Source organism: Ochotona curzoniae, unplaced genomic scaffold (assembly GCF_017591425.1).
Source record: "Ochotona curzoniae isolate NIBS_2020 unplaced genomic scaffold, NIBS_Ocur_1.0 scaffold_2476, whole genome shotgun sequence".
Classification (NCBI taxonomy): Eukaryota; Metazoa; Chordata; class Mammalia; order Lagomorpha; family Ochotonidae; genus Ochotona; species Ochotona curzoniae.
Window position 1 is genome coordinate 14,867,838 of NW_024467095.1, and position 27,356 is coordinate 14,895,193.

Below are 27,356 nucleotides of genomic sequence, written 5' to 3' on the forward strand. Positions count from 1 at the left end.
AGAAAAAGATTGAGATGGTCAACATTTATTTATTGGAGACTTAGCGGCAGAAACCTCTTTGGTATAACTGAGTTCTTACAGGGAAGATTCCCCAAGAGTAAAGCTGAAAGACTTGCCACTGTTTCTTCCCACCAGGCGCCTTGTGCTTCTTGCTCTTGCGTGAGTCTCGGAGACCCCAGGGTTGCCATGGGAGATGTCTCCTGGAGGGGACAGCGCCTGCTGCACTTGTCTCAATTCCCTACAATGCAAGTGAGAAAGCACAGTCATTTCATCTCCAACGACAGAGTACATATGGTCAAAATTAACATGTAAGTCAGTCTCTCTTCATTATTTATAGAAATAAGCATGAACTGTATAAAATCCCTTAGAATCTGATTGTCATGAAAAAATCAGTATGCATGCACACATGCCATAAACCTTGGGATGTTCAGTTTCTGAGTTTATACTGGTTGGGAATAAATAATCTTTGAATTTAGAAAAGTGATAAGTAAACAACTTTTCAGGCTGTGTGTGGAAGCTGCAAGGATGAACCAGCAATGGGCCCCGGAGCAAATCTGGCCTGCCGTTGGCGTTTTTATGTACTCAAATATATAGTGCCAGTGGCTGTTTTCACCAAGCAGCAGAGATTAGTCATTACAGCAGGGATTGTATAGTCCACAAGATGTAAAACTTTACCATCCAGCCCTTTCCAGAACAAGTTTACCAACCCCAGGTCTACACAGTCTCAAGGAAGGTGATGATCCCATCACTGCCTACTGACAATCACCAATGCTTCCAGCGCTGCCATCACAGAATGAATACACCACACATTAGAACATCTGCTCTCCTATAAACCATACTTTATTATGGGCCAACGAAACTCAAAACTGAAGCAAAAACATTGACTAAAGTGGCTTATCAGGAAGACGTGACTAAGCTGAGTGTCTTTGCAACTTATTCTCAAGAAATCTGCTTGGGATTTTTCATGTCAGATTTTTCATGTCAGTGTCCACAGACACTGGGCTTCAAGCCTTATTTGAAGCAAAAACTATTTGTCTTTTTCTCACTTACAGTTTTAATACTATAAAGTATATATGTAATAATCTTTACATTTTCTTCCTAGTGCTGCACAAACATCACTGCCTGACCTTTTTCCTAACCCTATCCAATATAATTACTTCCCATTTTTTGGTGAAGGAATGGATTAATAAATAGAAGCATGCGTAAATAAAAGCATACAATAATAAGAGATTGAATTGCTTCCTGGCTTAGGAAAAGTTCTCTTACTAAACATGTGCTGGACAGTACATCTGCCTGCTAGCTCCTGATGTCTAACAGGTTTCTGAAGTAACCCTACCCACTTTCCCTTTGGTTATGACACCTGTTGCCACTCAGAGAGCCCTAGGCTTTCTTTTTCTAAGTCTTTGGTTTTTGAAAGGTAGAGTCACAAAAAGAGAATTTCCTCCCACTGGTATACTCCCCAAAAGGCCACCGCATCCAGACGCTTCATCTGGGTCTTTGATAATGGGTGTAGGGACCCAAAGATGGGCTTCTTCCAGGCACGTTGTCGGGGAGCTGAATCAGAAGTCAAGCAGACAGGACTCAAACTGGTGCTGTTAATGGAAGCACACACCATAGCTAGCTCCAGCTTGTCTCCAGCTCTTTGTTTTGTTTTGTTGTTTTTTATACTAGTTACAGTCAAAGTTCCTTGTGTCGCTCACTTTGCTTCCTTTCTATTAACTGGAATTCTCTCTCAAGCAGCTTAGTCACAGAGCCTCCTAGTCCATATGTACAATGGGTCTTGCACATACTGGGATCCCATATGGACACCTGTTCTAATCCCAGCTGCTCTACTTCCCATCTAGCTCGCTGCCTGTGGCCTGGGAAAGCAGTCTAGGATGGCCCAAAGCCTTAGGACCCTGCACTCACATGGGAGACCCAGAAGAGGCTCCTAGCTCTTGGCTTCGGATCAGCTTATCTCCAGCCATTCTGGAGATGCTTGGGGAGTAAACCAATGGATGGAAGATGTTTCTTTCTATATCTCCTTCTATTTTATTTTCAATAAAATAAAGCTAACAAAAAATGACATCTGATATTAGAGTACCTAGACTCACTACTTGGGCTAATGTAAGACCCTGGGAGGCAGCAGCATGACTTGGTAATTTGGTTCCTTCCATTCCTGTGGACTGAGTTTCAGCTTCTAGCTTTAACCTGGCCCAGTCTTGACCATTGCTGGCATTTAGGGAGTTAACCAATGAATTGAAACTCAGTCTTTATCTTCCCCTCTCTCCCCTCTCAAATAAACTAATTTTAAAAATTAAGTGCATGGAATATATAGTTCATGAAAAATCTATGCATAAATTTCAAAATTTATCACATCAAAATAATCTTTAAAATTTTAATTTTTAAAAAATGTACTTGAAAGGCAGAGAAGCACAGAGACAAATAGAGATCTCTCCCTAAGTTCCCTCAGTAGCCAGGCCTGGGCCAAGCTGACGCTGGGAGAGGGGAAAGCAACCCAGGTCTCGCACAGGAGTGGCAGAGACTCAGTGACCCACACCATCACCTGCTAATCTCAGGAGGCACATTAGCTGGAAGCTGGGATCCAGAGGGAGCCAGGAACTAGCACAGGGCTGCACCAAACGCCCACCCCAGCCTATGTTTTCATTTTTCTACAAAATTTTTGAGGTAACCTTGTATATAAACTTGGATTTATGCAGAAGACACACCAAACCAGCCACATTTTATAAGACTCCAAGATGCCACAACTACCTTTCTAGCATGGCTATCTTGGACTTTTCTAAGTTCAGCTGCTTCTGGAGCTCTTCTGTCTTGCCCAGGGAAGGCCGGAGAGTGCGGTTCATGACCATATCTGCTGCGGAGGGTCTCTTTTCAGGATCAGGATGGATCATTGTCTAGTGTCGGATGGCCAAAAAGAAGGACACACAAGCTTCACTGATGGGAAAATCGCCCCACTCCTGCCTACTCCAACCCAGTTTCCATGAGGGTGTTTTGTGGAAAAAGTGCTTATTCTTTACACAAAGGGAATAAGTAGATGAAAATTTAGCTCCACTGTGGCTAGAACGGTAGCCATTGTTAGCATCAGTTGTCTACATCTGTAGCTGGTTTCTGAGTATCCTTTTTTAAAGCTGGGTGACTGTTTAACTATCTTCATGCCTTAATTTTAAAGGTGGAAAAAACTGAAGCGCTGAGTAGAAAATGACTGGTCTAAGTCAGCGGAAGGGCCAAAACTAAACTCCAATTTATCCATTCCTTTCAAACCTGTTTTCTGCTACCTCATGCTCCCTTTACGCTTAATAATACCTACATGGTAGTATTCCTAAAGCATTCATTAATGGTAAGAGATGTCTGCAAGCCAAGGTGATCTGAATAGAAAACATCTCATTATAATTAGCGATTAATACTGTCACATAATCAAAATACTTAACCTTCAGTGTGGTGACCAAGTTCAAAGCCAGCTTTACCATTTAGATTATAAACTTTGCTGAAGCCCAGTTTCCTTTTCCTTAAAGGATGGTTAGGCTTAACTTCTGGGACTATAGTGAGAACTAAATGAATGAACATATGTACAGTATTTACAGCATGTTGGTACTCAGTAAGTACCAAGTCAATCAAGACACTGAACCAACAGTGAGTGTGAGCAGAGGCTGCCACTGGAGGAAAGCTTAAAGAAGGCAGGAAGAAAGACTGTTTCATAACTCCATATGAAGGGTTCAGATAAATGTGAAATTCAAGTCTAATCTCTAAGGCAGTAGGTATTGCTGAAATGATTTTAAGCATCCTAACTAAGGTTATTCCCTAAGTTGGAGGTCACAGCTACTTTGTCTTCTTTCAGTGATGCTCAGTTTCCTGACAGTGTTTCTTTGTTGCCCTCTTTGTTGCAATTGAGATCCTCTTTCTTGCCCCTACAGATATTTAATATCATCAAGTACAAAGTAACATACCTTTCTTGAAAAACCTGAAATAATTGTTAGTCAGTGGGTTGTCCATGAAAAAACTTAGATTTCCTTATATACAAGCTCAAAACTAGTTCTTTTAAAGATAGTGGCCAATGTCATTGTCAATAGTTAAAACTCCAAAGTAGTACTTTTTATTTTGGAGTTAGGTGCTTAGTAACTGAATACAAGAATCAACCACCTACTTTAACCCTTAATTTCTTCAACCACAAAATGAAAGGTCAACTTCTACCTGGGTTGTGGGTTAGGAGCAAATGAAAAAAAAAAAATCACAGGATATTTAATCTACAACAGGAAGGATTTGATTACATTCCCTATGTTTGCTTGAGAGGTTTTAAAATCCATCCTGTATCTCCTGGGATTCCAAGCCATAGCTCTGGTTCCTTTTCCCTTCCATTAATGGCACTACCAACATCTTGCTTCTTTCTCTACTTGCCACCACAATTATAATAAGCCTCTCTCTATCGCTTCGTCTCGTGAGATATCACCTTGAGCAGATCTTGAAAGTCTTCTGAGAGTTTCTGGGGAATTTCTGGAAGGTTACCCTTGCGGATGTGATGCCACGGCTCCCCGTTGGCTGGTAACGCCTCCGCTCCCGCAGCCACTGCTATTGTTAAGCCCAAGGCAAATATGTCCGCCTTGGGAAGATGTCGATAATCCTTGAAAAGATCAAACAGGAGGACCAGTTAGTTTCCCAAGCTGAATGAGTCTAAAGTAAAAATTACTTAGGAGGAGACCTCCATTTCAGAGTTTATATGTGCTAAGCACAAATACATTGGACAAGGTTATACCTGCTGTTGTCAGTGGTTTGTTGGTAGAGAAGGTCGAGGGAATACAAATGTACATTTAATACTGCCATGCCATGAAGAGTCCAAGATGTTTGAAAAGGCTGGAAGCATACACTGACTCACTTTTTTCCCTGATTATCACTTATGGGGAAATATATCTTTCACTGTCAGATTGCACAAACATCCCAGAAAAGGCTGGGGTACTGTGATTTTGAAGGACACACCGTATTCTTAGCAGGCCATCTATGAGATTAGGAATTTTGAGTAGAAGCAACAAGGACTTTTGGAAAGCATGGTGTGAATATTGAGATTTCCTCTTGCATTCTTAGAAGTGTTTGCACTGTTTGGACTCTGAGAAAATAGGTACTATAAGTTTAAACAGTGAATATATACTTCACATGTTTTGCATTGGGAGTGTTCATTTGGAAGCCAAAAGAATCAGTGGATTATGGAAGTGTAGAATACTTTATAACCTATACCTCTTGCAAAACCTCATTAGCCAGGAAGCGAATATCTCCTTCTTCTACACTGGGATCAGTTATGGATGATACGTGGCCCAGGTCACCTAAAAACAAACAAACAAACAAAACAGCTCTCCAGTAGCATGTCTTCTTGAGAACTAGAATGATTGTAAGACAGTACATTGGTAGGGGTACAGAGCAGACCCACCAATTTTATATATCACACTGGCAGAAATGAACCAGTCAGCTTCATTTTCAATCTCTTCTGGGATGTCAGTAAAATCGCTTTGCCCCCTATGGCAAATGAAGATATTGCCTGAAAATACAAGATAGGCATACCACATGAGATTCCTTTCTCTCCTGTCACTCTGAACAGCAGATGATTGATAATGGCTGCATCCACTCCCCATCCTCCAAAGAGGCTGGTGGGGGAAGTAGACAAAAGAAGAACCAAAGTCCAAGGAAACAACTTTTGACTGTCACATAAATGAATACTAAAGCCATTCATTGCTGCTTACCTGGCTCACTGATGAAATGAGAAAAGGCGTAGCACTAACAAAACAATCAGCATGTGGTGAACATCTTATCAGTTATCTATGTTGTAAATTTAAGCATCCATTCTCTTAATTTAGCGTCACCAAAAAAAGAGCTTTTTCCTTCTCTGTCTCCTGAGTTCAGAGGGAAAATGATTATAATCCTTGAACTAGATTTCTCTGAGGGAATGCAAATGGAAAAACAAGGGTTTCTGCTGGCATACTCTGTCTTTGACACTTGCTTGGCCAACAGGCAAGCATTTGGATGATGTGAAAAGACCAAATACAACAAGAAGAGCAGAAGGCGCCAGGCTCACTAGGTTTGATGTCCAGGTGCACCATCCCCGAGCTGTGGATGTATTTAAGTCCCACGGAAATCTGCAGAAGCATGTCTCTGAGTGTGGGCTCTTGGAAATGATCCCCAGACTTAGTATTTTCAGATATAACGGCTTGCAAACTCCCACCTGGAAAAAAAAATAGACCCATAGAATTAAAAAAAAAAAAAAAAAAGAGGAAACATGAGTCTTAACAGGTGTAAGCACAGTAAATATTCAAAAACTTCTTTGTGAAAGATTACAGCCCAATAAGACTAGATTACTTCAGCATCATTAAAAAGCAGAGTACTATCTGTTCCTCTGTATTACAGACTTGAACAATCATAGGGTTTTGTTTTTTAGTAAGAAAAAGGTAATGTGACCATCTTGGGCACCCAATATGTGGCCCTATGCCTTGAGAATGTACCAACATTTCTAAAGTTCTACCTAATTGATAACCAAATGGTCTATAAAGCCTAGTTGTGTAACTAATACTGTGATTTGTAGTTCATTCTGTGATAGTAATTAATTCCCTGTGAGGATTAAACTAGTAATTGTAGACCATTAGTAATTGTAAAAGTAATTGTTCTAATTCTATTAAAAATATGAGAGGGTTTAATGATTACCAAATCAAGGAAATATAAAAGCTTTATATGAACATAATCACACTTGAGCTATGTTATTTGCCTAGCAGCTATAGACTTTTGGTCTTATATTGTTATCAAAAAATAAGACATGAGTTTATGTGGCCACTTGATTCGTAAGGTATCGGAATTCGTCTGCACCTTTTATTTTCTTTGTTAGCATTCATTGGCACTTCTTTGATTTAAAGGACCCTGACTCTCACTGGTAGTTACAAGCCCACTGCTCAACCCTTACAATATGTATCAGACCAATAGGATCAGAGAGGGTCATAGAATTTTTTTTTTAGATTTATTTTTTATTATTATTTCTTTTTATTGGAAAGGCAGATATACAGAGAGGAGATACAGAGAGGAAGATCTTCCGTCCGATGATTCACTCCCCAAGTGAGCCGCAACGGGCCGATACTATGCCGATCTGAAGCCAGGAGCCTCTTCCGGGTCTCCCATGTGGGTGCAGGGTCCCAAAGCTTTGGGCCGTCCTCGACTGCTTTCCCAGGCCACAGGCAGCGAGCTGGAAGGGAAGCGGGGCTGCTGGGATTAGAACCGGCGCCCATATGGGATTCCGGGCGTGCAAGGTGAGGACTTAACCACTTGCGCCACCGCGCCGGGCCCGGTCATACAATTTTTTAAGAAATCTGTGTTTAATATTACCCTGTGTATTCTAGCCTATCCAGAGATGCCATTTATGTACAGAATAAATGTAACATTGTGAATCAGAGAAATGTGAATCAAAACTATGATGAGATGCAGCTTCCCTCCAGGTCGACTGGCTGTTATGGAAAAGATGAAAGAAGAAAAAGTGCTAGAAAGTGTTTAGAAAAGGGAATCCTTATATGCTGTTGATGCGAATGCAAATTATTGGTCATTGTGGCAGACAATATCAAGGTTCCCCAAAAAACTCAAACTTCTGTATATTCCCAACCATGCCACTACTGTGCTTATGGCCAAGAAAAATGAAAGTAACACTGTTGAAAGCATATGGACTCCTATGCTTATTTCAGCAATATTCACAATAGCAAAAAACAAAGGAAACTACCCAAGTATCCATCACCTGATGAGTGACCAAAGAAACTGGAAAGTTTCAAAGTACATAAATGGAAAGTTTCATAGTACACAAGGGAAAACTATTTAGCTAAAGAAAAAAAAGTGGGAGTAAAATCTTCTCATTTATAAATACGTAAATAAAGTGAAGGTCATTATGTTACATAAAATAAGTCAAGCACAGCAGTATAGGACCACACAGCATCACTCATATGCATTAGAGTGCAGTGAGGAGGGCAGCATTGTGGGATACCAAGTTAAGCTACCGCCTGCAGTGTCAGCATCCCATACAGATGACAGGTTCTAGTCCTGGCTGATTCACTCCAAACCATTCAAATCCAGCCCCCTGCTAATGTGCCTGGGAAAGCAGTGGAATCTACCCAAGTGCTTGGGACCCTGTACCCAACCCTGGCTGTGGCAGCCATTTGGAGAGTGTATCAGAGGATGGAAGGCCTCTGCCTCTCCCTCATTCTAGTTATGTCTTTCAAATACAATCTTTTTTTTAATAAAAAGAAAAGAATAGAACGATGACTATCAGCGTGAATACGGAAAGATTAAATAATGGGTACTAAATTATAGTTAAATAGAAACAAGACTTAGTGTTTGGTTACACAGTACATAAATATAATCATAATTTACTGTATTAATTTACTCTTAATAATTTACTCTTTAAAAAAAACCTGAAAAAATGATTTTATATGTTTTATATGTTTTCATCATAAAGAATTGTTAAGAGTTTGAGGCATGTTTGCCTTTATTGGTCATTATACAAAGTAAATACATGTTTTGAAGTACCACATGGTAACCCATAAATGTATACAGTTTTTTGTCTTTTAATTTTTGATTTTTAAAAATTAAATCATCCTATGTAAAGCTGAATTTAAAGACTTCATTAGGGGTCAGCACCATGGCATAACAGGTTAAAAGACTGCCTGCAGCACCACATTGTGTGTAAAAACCAGTTCAAGTTCCTGGTGCTGCACATTGATCCACCTCCCTGCTAAGGGTTTAGAAAGCAGCAGAGGATGGCCGAGGTGCTGGGGCCATGGGGAAACCATGTGCACCCATGTGGGAGACCTGGAAGAGGCTCATGGCTTCTGGCTTCAGACTGGCCCAACTCCTTACACTGGAGCCATTTGGGAATATGAAACAGCAGATGGAGTTTCTCTCTCTCTTTCTGGTCTCTCTCCTTCTCTGTAACTCTTTCAAGTGAGTACGTAATTCTTAAAAATTAAAAGACTTCTCTGTCCTTCTAAAATAATTAAGTTCAGAAGGGAGAAATATATTTTTTTTTCATAAAGACAAAGAGAGCTCCAGTAAAGATATTTTACTATGAGTCCTTATAACCACAAATCACTGTACTTTATATACATTATTAATTAGAAATAATAGGCAAGCAGAGAGAATTATTGGAGCCTTTAAAAAGCAAGTCATAAAGTAGCTATTTGGCCTAGCAGTTAAAACTGCAATTAAGATACCAGTGTCTGGGGACTAGCATGGTGGCATAATGGGTAAAATCCCAGCTGTATCACCAGCATGTCACTTGGGCACACATGTCCTGGTTGATCCACTTCAGATCCAGCTCCCTGCTAATGGACCAGGAAAACAGTAGGTGGCTGAAGTCCATGGGCCCTTGCATCCAAATGGGACACCTAGATAAAGTTCCTGGCTTTGGCCTGACCCAGCCATAACTGTTGCAGCCATTTGAATTAGCAGAGAAGAAATTCATATTATCTCTCAACAATTCCTTTCAAATAAAACTTAAAAGATACCAGCGTCCATCATGAAGTATCTGCGTTTGAGTCCAATCTCCAGCTCTCAACTTTAGCTTTCTACTGATACAGACCCAGGAATCAGCAGTGATAACCCAAGTGGTTGGATCCCTGCTGTCTATGTGGGAGACCTGGATTGAATTCCTAGATCCCAGCTTCTTCCTGGCCCTGCTGAAACTATTGCAAGCATTTGGCGTGTGAACCAATGCATGGGAGCTCCATCTCCCTGCCTCTTCAATGGAAGCAAAAGCTTCAAAGCACTGGGTTTCTCCCAGGCTGAGGTCACAGATGATGTTACAAGGTATAACAAGAAGAGGGCTACATTCACAGGATTTCTTTGTTTGCCTACTAGCTAGGGTGGGTGTCCCTTAAAGACAAAAACCACATAATTCATTTTTCTTTCTTGATTGTTGCATGTAGTAAATATTTCCTAAACTAAATGTTTACCCTAGCAACAAAGGAGAAAATCAAGGGTCTGCTAAAGAAAACAAGCCTCTTGTATTCCCGGAAATCCTTGAGTGTAGCCCTGCAGATTGTAAGCAAAGACAGTTTTAATCTGTGAAAGAACTGTAGGTCTAACTGTACAGGCAGTTAGACCAGTCCTGGCATCACTTTTAAATACCTAGAGGCTCTGTAAATTATTAGATTGAAATTATCCAGGCAATTATCAGTAACAAAAATTACTGAAAAGTATTCATATATGCCAAGAATATCCTTATTTTGCTATAGTTAAGGCTGATTGTCCACCTCTAATGCAAGCATATAATTAACTGTTCTCTAATAAATATACCAACAAGGAAGTATGTGTTTATAGACGTAGCAATACTGAACAAAGAGTGAGGAGCTTCATCAGGACTAATGTAGTCACAATGAAGTTTTAACTCTGTAACCCTGAATACCATCTAAAGACAGTTAAATAATTGCAAACATTGTGCCCAAGGAGGAAGCAGCCATCCATGTGAACTGAGCTGCTCATGTCTCCCGGAAGGTAAAACAATGATGCTTCAGCCCACTTGGCAGGAAGTAAAAGCTGTACCTCCTGCTGTGCTGCTGAGGCCTAACAGATACCAATGCAAACAACAGATGCCTTCTAACAATAAAATGCTAAAAGCATATCAATAATTCAGCAGGATTTTTTGTTCATACATTTGTATTCTCACAATATTTAATGTTGCTGCCTAGAATTCAAGCATATCTTACTTCTGTGAAACACAGTCTTGTTTGTTTGATGGAAAAATGTAGCAATATTTGTGTTGTTTCTCAGAGGGCACTAACTTGGGGACATCACCTTGTCCAAGCAAGAGTGAGAGCAGCTGTTGCAGGGAAGCAGGTTATGTAAAACTTCAACAACAGGAAGAAACACTGCTTTAGGGAGACTTCAGTAGTCCAGTGCTGAGTTAGAAAGAACCCATTAGACTCGTTAGCTTTCTAAGGCTGACCCGGAAGTGACTTGCAGACAAACTTGGTAAGGGTCAGGGAGAAGGCAGACCATTTGCTTGCCTCAAGGCTCAAGATGGGGAGCAGAGAAAATTAGATGAGTACAGTTCACGTAAGTGAAGTCATAGCTCCCCATCTTGCAGCCTAATTGCTGTGATAGGATGGGCTAAGGATGGGCATGGAAAGGGAGGTGTAGGGAAGGCAAAGGGGAAGAATGAGACACTGGCTTCCCTCCAACTCCAGCAAACTTTGGATTTATTATTCTTTAGAGCAACAAGCCAAAATCTCAACATGGATTATCCAGGACTAAAGAAAAGACAAAGTGTAAGGGCAATCTATGTTTTTCATATTTAGCTTACTTTGAAAAGTTCAATAGGTGTGGATTATATTATGCAAGATCAAAATTACATTTTAATTAGCTGGTAGAGGAGTTCATGGCCACAATGAGTAGGCAATTCCCTATAACCTATTACATGGAACCTGGCTTTTCAGATACTGGTCTAGTTCTCCCCCATTCTTTACCTTGTTGACCTCTCTTCAAGTACAGAGGTCACCTCAATCACATTAGCATCCTTACTGTTTGCTAAGTCAGACTCATTGTCAGTACCATGCTATTGACCTGCACGCTGTTCTCCTCATGTCATTTAAGTTACTCAGCTATAGAAATCCTTCTGCAAAGTTCAACTCAAGTTTTATTCATTTACGTAACTTTTTCAAGCTATTTTAATAGCGACTGTGATTGAGTTTTTACTAGGTATGAGATAATGACACAATGCTAACATTTGGTAAATACTCTAGGCAGTCCTCACATTTCCCCCATAAGTAAGTGTGACTGTCACGGCTAGTGACAGTGGCCTCGCTGAGCTTTGAACCCAGGTATCCTTGACTTGAAATACAGGCTGTACCCAGCAAATTATGATGTATCTTGCTCACTATATCGTCTCTATTTGTTTTTCATTCATAGTCATATGTTCCAGCTTTGCACAAAATTGTCTCTTATGCATGTTGTAACAGAACAAGTGGAGTAAATTCTCTTGAAGAGTTTAACTTCTCTTTATAGTATTTGTTACTTTACAGTCTCATTTATGTCCTACCCCTAGAAGGTGCTCAAATGAGAAAATGAATCACGAGATTATTTATGGTAGTAACAATCATTCTGTATTATTCTTTTGGAAATTATCAGAAACTCAGATTGCTCCAAGTCCAATTAAAACAGTTACTAATTTTTATTTGCTATTGTATTTATTTGGTGAAAGTTACATAAATAAAATCAGTCTTGCCTACAGAGAGAGGGAAGGAAAAGGAACAGGAAATCTCAGGTTACGTGAAAAAGGGACTAGAAAGGGAAGATTGAGAAAAGTCTCAACTTCTGCATCATCATCAACATAAAGAATCCATTCTTCACCCTGCATCTATTATAAGCAGAAAAAATTTTTGCTGCATTTATAAGAGAAAAAAAGTCATACAAAATTTACAGGTAATGCAAGAAGAAAAATACAATGCCAAGTCATTGTTTTGTGGGATGCATGTACTACTTTGCATATTTCTGGCATTTACAATATTATTTAATTTGTTTATTCATTTCTATAATGAAACTTTATCACTAATCACTGTCCTCAAAAGCCACCTAATAGTTGCTATAAATACTAAATGAGAAACTTCTATAAAACAAAGAACATGGATGTCATGGGGAGAAGAATGTGGCTATGAAACATGCCGCTGGCTGGAACATGAGTTGCTCCTCTTGAAATGAGATGGCATGGGACCCAATGCAATGGCTGAATTGCAATTCAGTACCCTACCCCTTCAAGTGTCAGGACTGCATATGGTTGCCGGTTTGTGTCCCAGCTGTTCCACTTTGAAACTTGTGGCCTAGGAAGGCAGCAGAAGATGCCCCAGAGCCTTGGGACCCTGCATCCATATGGGAGACCTGGAAGAAGCTCCTGGCTCCTGGTTTCAGCTCAGTTCAGCTCTGGCCGCTGTGACCACTTGGGGAGTGAACCAGTAGATGGAAAATCTTTCTTTCTGTCCTCTCTGTAAATCTGCCTTTCCAATAAAAACAAATAAATCTTTTAAAAAAGGAAAGCAAATGTTTACTCAGTTTGTAGCACTTTCTACTTTACAACATAACGTTTTGATGACAAAGATTTTCAAGATTAACAATGCATAAATTCTGTTGTATTGACCATTTACCACAGAAGTGTGGTAAACCAAAGAACTATTCTTTCTGATCTAAACAGCCTAGAAAAACACGTGTGTTCATAGAGGATGTAGAATACATAAAGTTACAAAGTTTCTTTCTGAGCACTTCAGTCCACGCAGTTGATGAGAACCATGGAGTTCAATGATAAAAACTCTGCTACTTAAGAATCTACTTCAAAACTAATCATAAGCTTTCTGTGTATGAAACCAAAGGGTGATGTAGGCAGTTTACCCAAATCTCCAAAGTTGGTAAGCTTGTATCACTCTGCATATGCAACAATAGGTGTGAAGATTATTTACCACTTAAACCATTAGCATACAAGCTTTCTAAGCAGTAAGTGTGAAAATAGTGATAGCCTATGTATCAGCTACATATAACTCTAAAAGAAATATGTAACAAAACAAGTAAGGAGCCTGGGAATTCCTTTTCAGCACAACTTATTTTCTGCAGGTTTCTATTCCCAGGCAAGACTACAGAACAGACATTTTTAAAGGCATGATTCAGCGACCCTTGGCATACAATTTGGTGAAACAAAGTTTATTTCTGGAGTCCCATCCATTCCTATCCCTCCTTGTAGATTCTAGTTCACCGTACTTACCATTGCAGTATTCATTCTGAATGATCATGTAGTCGTCTTCCGACCAGGCAGAGTAGTAACGCACCACGTGGGGGTGATGGCCCAGCACTGCGTGCGCATACACTTCTCGCAAATCTGAACTGCTAAGAAACAGAAAAGCATTAGGGGAATCAATCAAAATAATGTTCATTACAATATTTCAGGCAGTTGCATTGGCTTCAGCTGGCAGATCCTCCACATCTAAGTGCCACATCCCACATGGGTGCCAGTTTGTGCCCTGGCTGCTCCACTTTAGATCCAGCTCCCTGTTTATGGCCTGGGAAAGCAGTGAGGGATGACGCGGTGCCTTGAGACCCTGTAACCATGTGAGAGACCCAGCAGAAGCTCCTGGCTCCTGGCTTCAGTTCTGCTCTGGCCATTGTGGCTGTTTGGGGAGTGAATCAGCAGATGGAAGATCTTCCCCCTAAAAAATATGAAATATTTTAAAACAAGACATTAACTATTATTAACAATGGCAGAACATTATGAAGCTTTTACCGGTTTCTTTTTTTTTTTTAAGATTTATTTCTTTTTATTGGAAAGTCAGATATACAGAGAGGAGGAGAGACAGAGAAGAAGATCTTCCATTCATTGATTCACTCCCCAAATGACCACAACAGATGGAGCTGAGCCGATCTTAAGCCAGGAGCCCAGAGCCTCCTCGGGGTCTCCCCCACAGGTGCAGGGTCCCAAGCCTCAGGCCATTCTCCACTGATTTCCCAGGCCACAAGCAGGGAGCTGGATGGAATGCGGAGCTGCTGGGATTAGAACCAGTGCCTATATGGGATCCCGGCACCTGCAAAGCAAGGACTTTAGCCACTAGGCTACCACACTGGGCCCATGTTTACTGGTTTCTTGCTGTCATTAATCTTCATAACCGTTTGCTTTTAAAAAAAATATGAAGTCCCTAAAATATGAGTGATAAACCCAAAGTCAAACTGATCATACTGCACCAAAAACTCGGTCTGTCTGCTACCAACGTCCATAGTTTTGCTTTGATTGTATGTGGCATATATAAATAGGAACCTTAGGTGGTTATGCCTCAATGGCAGACATCCTTTAGGTCTTAATTTCTCTGTGTCACAATAAAAAATCTCTAATGAGTTTAATAAGAAGGCCATGATACACTATTATGGATATTGCATTAAGTCTGTACCTTTCCTATAAGGGCTGTGCAGTCATGAAGGTCAATATTAAACTCAGGCAGTAATATGTAATCACAGTAATACCTTAGGCAGTAAATGTGGCTAAATAAAACCCAAACAGAAAAGCAAAATATAGTACTGGATGCATTTCAGCATAAAAAATTAATCCCAAAGACTATAACGTGATTACAGATCCAACATGTCCAACACTGTGTCAGTTCATAAGAAGCATTGGCTGAATCTGAAAATGTTTTCCTTGCAGTAAGCACATTTCAACATTTGATTCTGGGAACGAAGCAAAAATTTTGAAACGTGACTATTGGATTTATTGTTAATACAAAGCAGAGAAAGAACTGTGAGTTAACAATAAGCCCCTGCTTGGCAGTGTGTCTGCTGAGCTAGCCAGGCATCACTGAGATTCCTCAGATCGGTGTGTCTGATAGGCAGTGAGACCAAGGGTAGAGAGCAAAGCTGAGCTCCCCAAAATACAACATGATCTGAAACGATGTTACCGTTCAGGAAGCATCATACAACAGGCAGCAAGAGGTCGTTTTAGGAAGGAAAATGGCATGTTTTTAGTATTGGTGTTTAATCTTGATAAGAAATGTCTCTCGAAATCAAAGTGTGCACGTCCTGCTGAGGCAGCGCGTGATCAAGGGACTCACTCGTTCGAAGACGCTGCAGATGGCTTCGTAGCACGCTTTATTGCATAGACACAGCCATCCAACCTCTTAATGCATTTGTAGACTGTACCAAATGACCCAACGCCAATTTTTTCCACCTCCAAAAATTCCTTTTCATAGCGTGTGACCATGTTGGTTTCTCTCATGACACATCTCTAAAATTTGTTAATACAAAGGAAGTTAAAATAATTTTTGCCAAACATCATAAGCAATACCATGGCACAAATTACATTTCTAAGTATTTCTAAATTTTCAGACTTTCGAGGCAAACGTAACATGAGTATCCACGTCAGCACTAATTGCTGACGACCTTTTATGTTCCTCGTGACCTTACATACAGCTCCACACTAACATTTCTCTCATGGTTTTCAATTTTTCTGTCTAGGCATACTGATCTTTTTGGTGTGTTCTCGGAGAGACACGTCTCACACTCACAGCTTGTGCCCTCAGCTGGCAGAATGGCAGGGAGCAAAGTGGATCGCGCTTAACGCAAAAATAAAGATCTCCCTCTGACTGTTGGCTGTGCCTGTTTCAAACTCTGCATGCTTTTCTACCCCAAGCTTAATAAACACATTTGTTTTCAAAAAACATCTCAGCATTTAAAAGAAAATGGCTGAACTGGTTAAATTCGGCATGTGCTGAGTTACAGTGACCAGTCACCACACTAGCAAACTAGCTGTGTCATCTAGTTCACACATAGTAAATGACCACAGGAGATCACGGGCTTCTCTCTGTTTCCTTATCTGTAACATGAGAATTATAGCAGCTATGCCTCAGGGTACTTGAAAATCTCACACAATATATAATGCGTATGAAGAGTATATTATAATTATAATGTAATATACATTACATATAATACATATCTTAACATAATATCTACCATGAGAAGTTTTTAAAATTTTTACTGAAATCAGGGCCCGGCACGGTAGCGTAGTGGTTAAAGTCCTCATCTTGCACGCACCGCCAGGGATCCCATATGGTCGCTGGTTCTAATCCCAGCGGCCCTGCTTCCCATCCAGCTTCCTGCTTGTGGCCTGGGAAAGCGGTTGAGAACAGCCCAAAGCCTTGGGACCCTGCGCCCGCGTGGGAGACCTGGAGAATCTCCTGGCTCCTGGCTTCAGATTGGCTCTGCTCCAGCAGTTGTGGTCACTTGGGGAGTGAACCATCGGATGGAAGATCTTCCTCTCTGTCTCTTCTCCTCTCTGTATATCTGACTTTGTAATAAAAAGAAATAAATGTTTTAAAAAACAATTTTACTAAAATCTACATAATTAGACATAAATCTAAATCTGCACTTTTTTTTTTTAAGATTGATTTTCACTGAAAAGGCAGTTACAGAGAGAAGGAGAGATAAAGATCTTCCATCTGCAAGTTCACCCCACAAATGACTGCAATAGCCCGAGCTGAGTCAATCTGCAGCCAGGAGCCAGGAGCCTCCTCTGGCTCTCCCATGTGAGTGCAGGGTTCTAAGGCTCTGGCTGTCCTCTGCTGCCTTCCCAGGCCACAAGCAGGGAACTCAGTGGAAGTGGAACAGCCAGGACACAAACTGGCACCTATACGGGCATCTGCACTTGGAGGTGGAGAATCAGCCAGGCGAGTCAGCGCACCAGCCCAGTGCTTATTTTCCAAGGTCATGTTTTCCAAATATTCTTTTTCTGAAAAAAAGATTTATTTTATTTTTATTGGAAAGTTAGATATACAGAGAGGGGCCCGGCGCGGTGGCGCAAGTGGTTAAGTCCTCGCCTAGCACGCCCGGGATCCCATATGGGCGCCGGTTCTAATCCCAGCAGCCCCGCTTCCCTTCCAGCTCCCTGCCTGTGGCCCGGGAAAGCAGTTGAGGACGGCCCAAAGCTTTGGGACCCTGCACCCGAGTGGGAGACCCGGAAGAGGCTCCTGGCTTCGGATCGGCATAGTATCGGCCCGTTGCGCTCACTTGGGGAGTGAATCATCGGACGGAAGATCTTCCTCTCTGTCTCTCCTCTCTGTATATCCGCCTTTCCAATGAAAAAATAATAAAAATAAATCTTAAAAAAAAAAAAAAAAGATATACAGAGAGGAGGAATGACAGAGAGGAAGATCTTCCATCTATTGTTTCACTCCCCAAGCAGCCGCAAGGACCGGAGTTGAGCCAATTCGAAGCCAGGAGCCTGGAACCTCTTTCGGGTCTCCCATGTGAGTGCAGGGTCCCAAGGCTTTGGGCCGTCCTCGACTGCTTTCCCAGGCCACAAGCAGGGAGCTGGATGGGAAACGGGGCTGCTGGGATTAGAACCGGCACCCATATGGAATCTGGCCACGTGCAAGATGAGGACTTTAGCCACTAGGCTACCATGCTGGGCCCTCCAAATATTCTAATTAGTGGAAATTTCTCTAACTTTAGTTTAAAATTCCTGTTTCTCACTAGTGCTTCATTTTCAATATCCAAATCTAATCATTGTCATAAGCAAGACCTGTAATTTTCATAACTCTTAGAGAATCTTAGATTCTGTCCCCAGCATATGAGGGTTTGCCAAAGCTTTTATAATCTCTCCCAACTCCTAATAGTATAAGTTGTTTTCTGGCAAAATGATACCACATAATCAGAGATGCATAACTATGTCCCAAGAGAAATTCAAATTTACAAAAGAGGTTTCGAGGCATCCTAACAATTCTACAGGCATTACCTACAACCTTCATCTCAGACACCAAATGACCCACCTAATGCGACCACTCACCCGCCCACCTGCCCCTTCTCATGTGCATCAACTGTTCTTTGCCTTTGAGGCATTAAATTGCTTACTCCCTTTGCCTAGTGCTATAATAGCAATCACTGTCTTTTCTACCCATACTTTGCTTGTTACTGGCACCATCATGTACATTTTAAACATACACATGTCTGAGTATATATAAACATCGCATGTTTGCACAAATTTAGCTTCACATTTATGTATACATTGTGTTCATGCGTTAACGTCTTACTTTCTTTTGTATAGAATTTTTACCTTATACGATCTAAATACAATCAGCGCTTTGAACATATTGAATGCTCAATGAATACTGTTGGCCTTTCTATCTAAAATCAGAAGACAATTTACAAGCTAGGAATAAAATTTAAGAGTGAAGTAGCAACACCATGAATCAGAAACGTTTATATGTGAAGGATGATCTCCCTGGCTTCCTTCTCCAAGCTTGTCATAGAAGCCAAGTGTGCGTATTCAGGATTAGCTGATTTTATTTACGAGAATAAAACTTTTCAAACAATTTTAGGAACTAGAATCAAGAACAACCATCAGGTTCTCACCATTCAGAGATGTTAGACCACATTTATAATGGGCTTAATATGAAGCACGTCGTTGGGTTCATTCAACATACTACATTGTTACTCTTGTGCACTAAACATAGGCATGTTATCATATTATTAATACTATAATGGCAATTTAATATTGCACTAACTTAAAATTACAGTGAATTTAGTCACTATTCTGTATTAGACACTCGGTCCCTCCATTTCCTGCTCCTTTTAGTTAACTGTGACCACTAACTGTGATGCAATGAACATCAATAAGGGGACTGTTTACAATATTATTTTCTTAGGCTAGATTTTCAGATGAGGACTACTTGATCAAACATAATAAGCATTATGGAAATCAATACATGTGGGCACATTTAAGAGAGAAAATTTTACATAAATCTCTAACTTATGGCATTGTTCTTCATTTCTTTTTTCCATTCATGGACCAAAACTCTCAATTTTACTTTCACTTCTATATCACATGAATATCAAAATTTTCACTTTAGGCAGAAAGACAGCATCCATTCATTTAAAAGTATTCTAAGGTAATAATTCATATATATCAAACAGTGCCTGGCAAAGTAAAAACTGCCTGAGAATATGGATGTTGACTTGGGTTCAGATAAGTTCATATGCAGTGCATTTTTGCAAAACTATAAAGGTATGGCAAGAGGAGAGGAAAGAGGAAAATACAGTGAAATATCTGCATTGTAAAAGCAGAGCCAAAAAATCATGCTCACCTTGGCAGGTAACCCTTGTTTTAATTTGCCTTCTTCTGGATCAGTCTCCTCACTTTAAAAAAAGAGAAAAATATATATCAGTGTGTCATTAACACCCATGAACCTGGTTCTATTCCTCCTAGTAGAGATAAATGTGTAAATATTCTTTCTCCCTCTTCAATTTGTATTGAAAGCAGGAATAATCGGGAAATTTAATGTTAACAGTCTAGGGCAGGATTACAACAAGGTAGCAAGTCCTCAGTAAATTACTTCTAGTTAAAAACTTTCCTGGGATAGAGGATTTGTAAGCCAAGATCCCAATTTTTAGGCAAGTAGAACACTGAATACTTAGAATTAGAAGAGTACAGTTTGTGGGCCCAGTGCAATGACTCAATTGACTAATCTGCCTCTGGGATCCCATATATGTGCTGGTTTGTAACCCTGCTGCTCTACTTCCCAACAAACTCCCTGTTTGTGTCTTGGGAAAGCAGTAGAGGATGGCCCAAAACCTTAGAACCCTGCACCTGTATGTGGGAGACCCAGGAGAAGCTGTTGGCTCCTGGTTTTGGATCTGCTCAGCTTGAACCATTATGGCTATCTGGGGATTGGGGGGGGTGGGGTGTGAACCAATAGATGAAAACCTTTTTCTTTGTCTTTCTTCTCTGCGAATCTGCCTTTTCAATAAAAATAAATAAGTCTTAAAAAAAAGAATTGGAAGAGAACAGCACATATATAAAATCAGCAAGTGGGGATTATTATCTAATGAGAAAATGAAGGCATAAAGAGGGTTTTATAAGTCTGGGTAACATAACTAGTAAGTGGAAGAACTAAGAATTGAAACCAGCATGACCCAAAGCATTTACCCCGCACTGCCACACTGTTCTCTCCTTTCCACACCCGCCCACTTCAGAGCAGGGCCCTGTATTCACTTCATAAATAGTAAGAATAGCAAAATAATCTGTAATCCTAAAATATTTTCGATTGCTTTTCAAAGAGCTGAAGTCGGTGACATATCTTTCTTTAAAAATAAATGTACTTAAGTGATGGGGGCGGGGGGAGAGGAGGGATGCAGAGGAAGAGAGAATCTCTTATCTTTTATCCTGTTCATTCCCCCAAATGCCAACAACAGCCAGGGTTGGGCCAAGCTGAAGCCAGGAGCCCAGAACTTCATTCAGGTCACCCATGTGGATGGCAAGGCATGGCCACCCAAGCACTCAAGCTGCTATCTGCTGTTTTTTGGGTGCATTAGCAGGAAGCTGTAAAAGGAGAATTGCCAGATCTCAAAAATGGCACTGCAGAGGAGATGCTGGTATCCCAAATGGTGACTTCATCTGCTGCACTGCAGTACCCACCTCATTCTCGTGTACAAATAATTGGATTCTGGATCTTCAGAAAGATACCAGCTTACAGATTAGCCAGATGTGGCTTTTGCTTGTAAAGAACAGGGTAGAAATGACAAGTGGAGGACACTATCACCATGGACATTAACTGATACTGTTGAGTAAGGAGTTATAGATTGGCTGTGTAGGAGAGAGGCTTAAGGAAAACTGCTGAAAGGAAAGAACCCGGCAGTCCTCAGCAGCCTCAGCCTCAGCAGCACACCTTGGAAGCTTCCCAAGTCCTGTTCAGACAGGTGCTCACTTCCCCAAGGAAGGCACTCTAGAACAGTCTCCTCTGCTCAGTGCCACATTGGCTGCCCCGTCTGAGAACAGTAGGCAGTAAAACCTTAGGGGGATTGTTACCTATTTCATACCCAGAAAACCCTCTGAAAGAAGAGAAAAGAAGGGAAAGAGAAATAAGAAAAGCCGGACCACATTTTCTTATAAGCCCCAGTCTGAATACAGACGATGTACTCGGCTCTCAGGTCTCTCCTAAGCTACCTGCCTAGCCTGTTGGGTGTATTCTCTCCATTAAACCATGCAACTGTGCCCTAAATGACTGGGCACTCTCACAATCTGTCTGGAGAAGTGCCCATGTATTCTGGTGGATGCCCTACCCTCTTAGACCTTGCTACTTTGCTTAATGGTAGTTGCTGTCTCATGTCTGAATTCTTCCTTGCACAAGGCAAGAATCTATGTTACTCATCCACTAACAATACTAGACACTTGTCACTTTAATATTACTTCTAATGTTTTACAAAACAACATAAAAGGGATAAAACTGCCTTCTTTGAAGCATTAAACAGCATTACTAGAGTGTTACCACCTTCACAGCCAGGAATTCAAGTGGACTATCTGTTCTTAGCCATTCATTCTGATGGTTTACAATGGAATTTTTGGTAACCAAGTAGACTAAATATAATTGTGCTAAAGTTCGGTTCCCTTGAGATTCAGAAGATGGTATTGAACAAACATATCTGGCCACAAAGCTGATTAGCAGCAACTGATTCCAAGGAAATTACTCAAGGTGGCACATTAAATGATCTGCAATGATTATACTGATAGCTGCACACTTACTGTATGAGTCAAAAAATTGCCTTCTTTTAGAAATATTTCCATTCTATTTAGAAAGATATTAAAGAATTACAAGGAAGTATTCTTGAGTATCATGTATTTGAGTTCTACCATCACGTGATCTTTGTGAAAAGGAAAGTTTGGCTTTTCATTTTTTTAGGCCCTGAAAGGAGCACTATATGTTTTTCTTCAATTTTCCATAACCTGCAGAGAAGTTCAAATCTGTTCTTCTTAATTCTTATCATCTGCCGCATGCTCTCCAGCCAAAGCAGCAATACATTCTTTGAAATGTGAACTATCGCCTTCCCCAATTGTTAGCCTTTTATTAACCTGAATGCAATTCCTTAGTCAATTCATCTTTTTAATGGAAGTCAGAAATCTTTTTGCTTACTCTGACCTGCTCTTTTATAGAGAAGGCATCTACAGTACATATTAAAATGTAAAGATTCTAGAATCTCTGACAACCAGGTGAAAATCAACATTGGCATTTAGGGAGGGAGAAAACATGTAAACATTCAGATTCACTCAAATAGAATTCTCGTTCCTACTTTTGACAGTCTTGTTACCTCTCAAAAAGTCAAAAAGTCTCAAAAAACACAGGTATCCAAGTGCTTACACATCTCCTCGGGTTTTCCTCTTGCCGTTGGATGTAAGCAATAATTTTTTCAAGGACTCTGGAGTGAAGGGATTAACATTGACCAAAGCCAGGGAGGCCATCTCATCCCTGAGGGAAACAGGCGTGTGCCTGAAATGCTGGGAGCCTCTGGAGGAGAGCTTCACTGTTGAAGAAATTGCTGGAGGCTGGCTCTGCAGGTTCTGAATGAAAACACGAAAAGCAGTCACAGTGGAGTCAGGATAGCAAGAAGACTTTCCTATCAGTTAGCTAGTTAACATTTCAACCTTTCTGCTGAGAGATGCTTTACAAATGATCTGATGCCATGCAAACTAGACACATTGTTATGGGTGCTGATAAGAGAAGATACCGAACCCCTGTTTGTACCTCTAAATATTTAATTCAAGGGATCAACACAGAAGTCTATGCTTTTACTAAGTTCTACCCCTTTCCATAAACAGTTCTGCTAACTACCTATACAAACAGCCAATCTCAGTCCCACTTCCAGTTTTTAAAATGAGGATTTTAAACGAATGACCCCATAAGCCTCTCATCTTGAAGTGCTTTCAGGGTTTGCATGTTACCGTCCCCTCTTAGTTAGTGCCTACAGAGTATCATTTTCTGAACAAGCATGAATACAGAGACGGATTCCAGCTGTCAAGGAATATACAAGCTGTTAATAGGCCCTGCAGTAGTGTTTCAGAAATAATTACTTGTAAGAGGAAAATTTTACTAAACACACAAAAAATGTCCAACCTCACTTAAAATGCAGTATTAAGTGGTAAAAGCTCTGATGAATTAGGGTAAAGTGATTGAAAAATAGTACCCTAAAATAAATCCTTAAGAGGCTGGTACTGCAGCTCAACCAGGTAAGCTGTGGGTTCCAGCAACAGCAACAGCACCTGTAATCCAGTTGCCTGCTAATGTGCCTGGGAAGGCAGTAGAAGATGTCCAAATGGAACTTACCCCTTACCACTCATTTGGGAAATATGCAGTTCCAAGCTCCTGGCTTTAGCCCAGCCTGGCCTGGTACAGTCCTGTGTGTTGCAGCCATTTGGGAGTGACCCAACAGATGGAATATCTATGTTTCTCTTTCTCTCTCTGTCACTATGCCTTTCAAATAAAAATTTTAATGTGAAAAATAATTAAATAATTAATGCTGCTCCAGTTCCTGCCACACCACTCTGATCCAACACCATGCTACTTGCTGGGATGATTGCCAAAAATACCCCTGTCCTTGGGCCCCTGCTTTCTATGTGGGAAACCTGGCTTGGACCTAATTACAGCCACTTTGGCCATCTGAAGAAAGAACCAGCAGATGGAATAACTCCCTCTGTGTCTCTCCATTTCTGTGTAGCTCTATCTTTCAAGTAAATCTCTGTGTGGGATCAGCGCAGTTATGTGCTGTTGTGAATTTACTCCCCTGCCCCCAGGTTCCTGCTGATCCCATACTGCACACTAAAATAAGTTTTCAAACATGCCTCAACTCCAAACCCTTGAATGGTTCTTGCAACATTTTCAGCATAACATTTGATCTGTCCACCTGTCCACTCTGGCCTCATTCCCTGTACTCACACACACAGGTGCCAAACACACTGAGTAACATAGTGTTCCAAGTGCAGCACTCCTTTTCCCTACTAACGTGGATGCTTTTCAGTTTGCTTATGGCTCTCATTCCCCTCTCAAGATTGTAAATTCCAGTTCATGCTCTAAGATTGTCACAAACATTTTCTTTAGATTTTTAGATTTAATTCCTATTTCTTTGTCATCATGCTCTACAGTTCTTCTAGTACACATGATCTAAACTGGAGTTGTTTAGTTTCTGTTTGTTCATGCGGAGGTTGCTTTTGAAAGGCACTAAGGTTTTCCATGCAGAGGGTCATCCAGGTGTCCAAGTGAGCTGTGAATGAGCAGATGGATGAACTACCCATCAGTCTCTCACCTGTATACTCCTACTTTGAGCCTCGTTCCCCGTCATCTGTCAAAGCTGTACGACGTGTCATTACCTGTCACATGCATCCTACATCTGTACTTCTTTTCCTCATCACCTCACTGAGATCAAACTATCTAGAGAACTCTGACCATTCTTGAAGCACTTCTCATATAGTGCTTAACAGCCCAATCTTCTCCCTTCCTCACCCCCATTCTCTTTCGGCTAGACTGTAAGCTCTTGGAAGACACCGTGTCTAATGTTTCTTACACGCTGGGCTTTCAAAAGCATGTATGATTGATTGGGTGTAGTTGGAACCATTGAGGGAGGGGAACCCATCCAGCCCTGTTCATTTGCCTTAGGATTTTCTGGTAGACGTGGCACGCATGCTCAGTGGGTTCTGAAGCAACCTGCTGGGAGGGACTGTGCTGCAGTCAGGATTACAGATGTTACCATGATGATCTTAAGTACCTCCAGCAGAGCCAGCAGGAAGCAGAGGATCACACAGCGTGACACCAGAGTTTATTGCCGGTAACCCTGCCCCATCCCTGGCTTCAATGATATGAAAATGTAATAGGATGCTAATCACAGTAAAAATAAAGGAATACACTTTCACTGAACCTTCTTCATCTTCCGTGTATGAAAAAAAATCAACAAATGACTTCTTGGCTCATGTGTTCCATAGGAGAGCCTGTGTTCCATTAAACCAAGGAGTTCCCCGAGCTGTAAATCAACTGCTCTGTGGGAACCTTGAATTTCCTATACATAAAGTTTTAGGTTCGGGGTTTGGATCTCCGCATTCCTTCTGGTTTTATTATTCTTTAACCAGGAGCTTTTTCCCACCCAAACTTAATTGTGGCCAATAGCAAATGGTTACTGCTGCCAATTGATGTAATAAGACTATGGGAAGGGCCCAGCACGGTATCCTAGCAGCTAAAGTCCTTGCCTTGCATGCACTGGGATCCCATATGGACACCAGTTTGTATCCCAGCAGCCCCACTTACCATCCAGCTCCCTGATTGTGGCCTGGGAAAGCAGTTGAGGATGGTCCAAAGCCTTGGGACCCTGCACCTGCGTGGGAGACCTGGAAGAGGCTCTGGGCTCCTAGGTTAAGATCAGCTCAGCTCAGGCCATTGCGACCGCTTGGGGAGTGAATCAATGGATGGAAGATCTTCCTCTGTCTCTCTTCCTCTCTGTATATCTGATATTTATCTTTATCCATAAAGATAAATAAATCTTAAAAAAAAGACTATGGGAAAACATTTAATTTCACATGTTACCAGGTAACCTTAAATTCCTCTTAAGATACCACTGAGGACATCCACAGCCTATGAGACAAGTCTATCTGTCCTCCACACGTGAAGAGGCTCTGTTCTCTCTTCATCAGCTAAGTCAGGAAAACAGATCCTGGTAACTTAAGTCCCGCTGTCCGCACAACTTACTTTAGGAGTGGAGGGGCTCTCAGCATGCAGCATCTTGCTCCTTTTCTCTGACATAGTTGGTGTCTCAGGACATGTGGGAGAGTCTGACACTGGAGTCCTCGGAACTGGGACTAGCATGGGTTTGCCTCTTTCCTGGAAGGTGCCAGGGACCCCACTTCTGCTCCTCTGGGGTGTCCTGAAGGACTCTGAGTCCTGAACCTCCAGCTTCTCCGGAGTCTGGCTCTGGACTCCCTCGCCCTCTTCTGGTCCTCTCTGTGCTTTGTTCTCTTCCTCACAAGGGGAAAAGCCTAATTTCCCACTTGGCTGTTTGTTACTGCCCTCCACATCCATTTCTGCCTAAGAGCTTTGCAACCGTTACAATGTAGGCAGAAGGTCTGCTGGAGGGAAACACTGAGCTATAGAAGGAGAGCAAGATTAATCCAGCAAGTTCTACAACCTGACCTTACCTTTCTATCAACTAACAGCTACAAGACACACTGTGAATTTTCTCCTTTAAGTACCACATGTAAGCGCTCAGCTTATCCTTATTCCCATTCTGATTACAGGAAGCTCCAGTTACTCTTTGAGAAATTAAACCCAATTTATGTATAGAACTCTGGGTATCCCAGGGAGTCTCCCTGAATCCATGTGCTAGTAAGATAACTGAATTCCTGTAATTTAGCACTGCTTTAAAATCACCCATTTGCCAATTTGGGATCAGGCTCATTAGTGGAAAGAACTTAGTTCCACTCTTTCACACCTGTCACTTATAAATAGCATTTTCTTCACCTACCTAATGGCTAACAGCAGGTCATTAGAATTCAACATCACCTGGGGATCATACTGATTCTTTTTTTTTCTTTTTTTTTTTTTAAAGATTTATTTTTATTATTTTTTCATTGGAAAGGCGGATATACAGAGAGGAGAGACAGAGAGGAAGATCTTCCGTCCGATGATTCACTCCCCAAGTGAGCGCAATGGCTGATGCCATGCCGATCCGAAGCCAGGAGCCTCTTCCGGGTCTCCCACGCGGGTGCAGGGTCCCAAAGCTTTGGGCCGTCCTCGACTGCTTTCCCAGGCCACAGGCAGGGAGCTGGAAGGGAAGCGGGGCTGCTGGGATTAGAACCGGCGCCCATATGGGATCCCGGGCGTGCAAGGCGAGGACCTTAACCACTTGCGCCACCGCGCCGGGCCCCATACTGATTCTTAAACAGACTGCAACATTTATTGGCTGGAGTTCTTATCTGTCGCTGTGCTACAGCGATGGACTTGGTGCATGGAGCCAATAATAATACGCGTGGACCCTGACTGATGGTCAAAAGCCCAAGTTTACTAGTGGCATCAGACTTTATACACTGA

General features: G+C 41.3%; 1 protein-coding gene across 1 annotated transcript; it reads right to left on the reverse strand.

Annotated features, from left to right (window-relative positions):
* Positions 1–75: 75 nt before the first annotated feature.
* WEE2 (WEE2 oocyte meiosis inhibiting kinase) lies at positions 76–26,348 on the reverse strand. The gene is made up of 11 exons (XM_041001937.1): positions 26,019–26,348; positions 22,650–22,849; positions 19,602–19,653; positions 15,576–15,748; positions 13,748–13,869; positions 6,056–6,202; positions 5,414–5,521; positions 5,224–5,309; positions 4,445–4,615; positions 2,752–2,894; positions 76–238 (listed from the first exon to the last, which is right to left on the reverse strand). The coding sequence occupies exons 1-11, from the start codon at positions 26,346–26,348 to the stop codon at positions 76–78; spliced, it is 1,695 nt and encodes a 564-aa protein (XP_040857871.1).
* Positions 26,349–27,356: the final 1,008 nt, after the last annotated feature.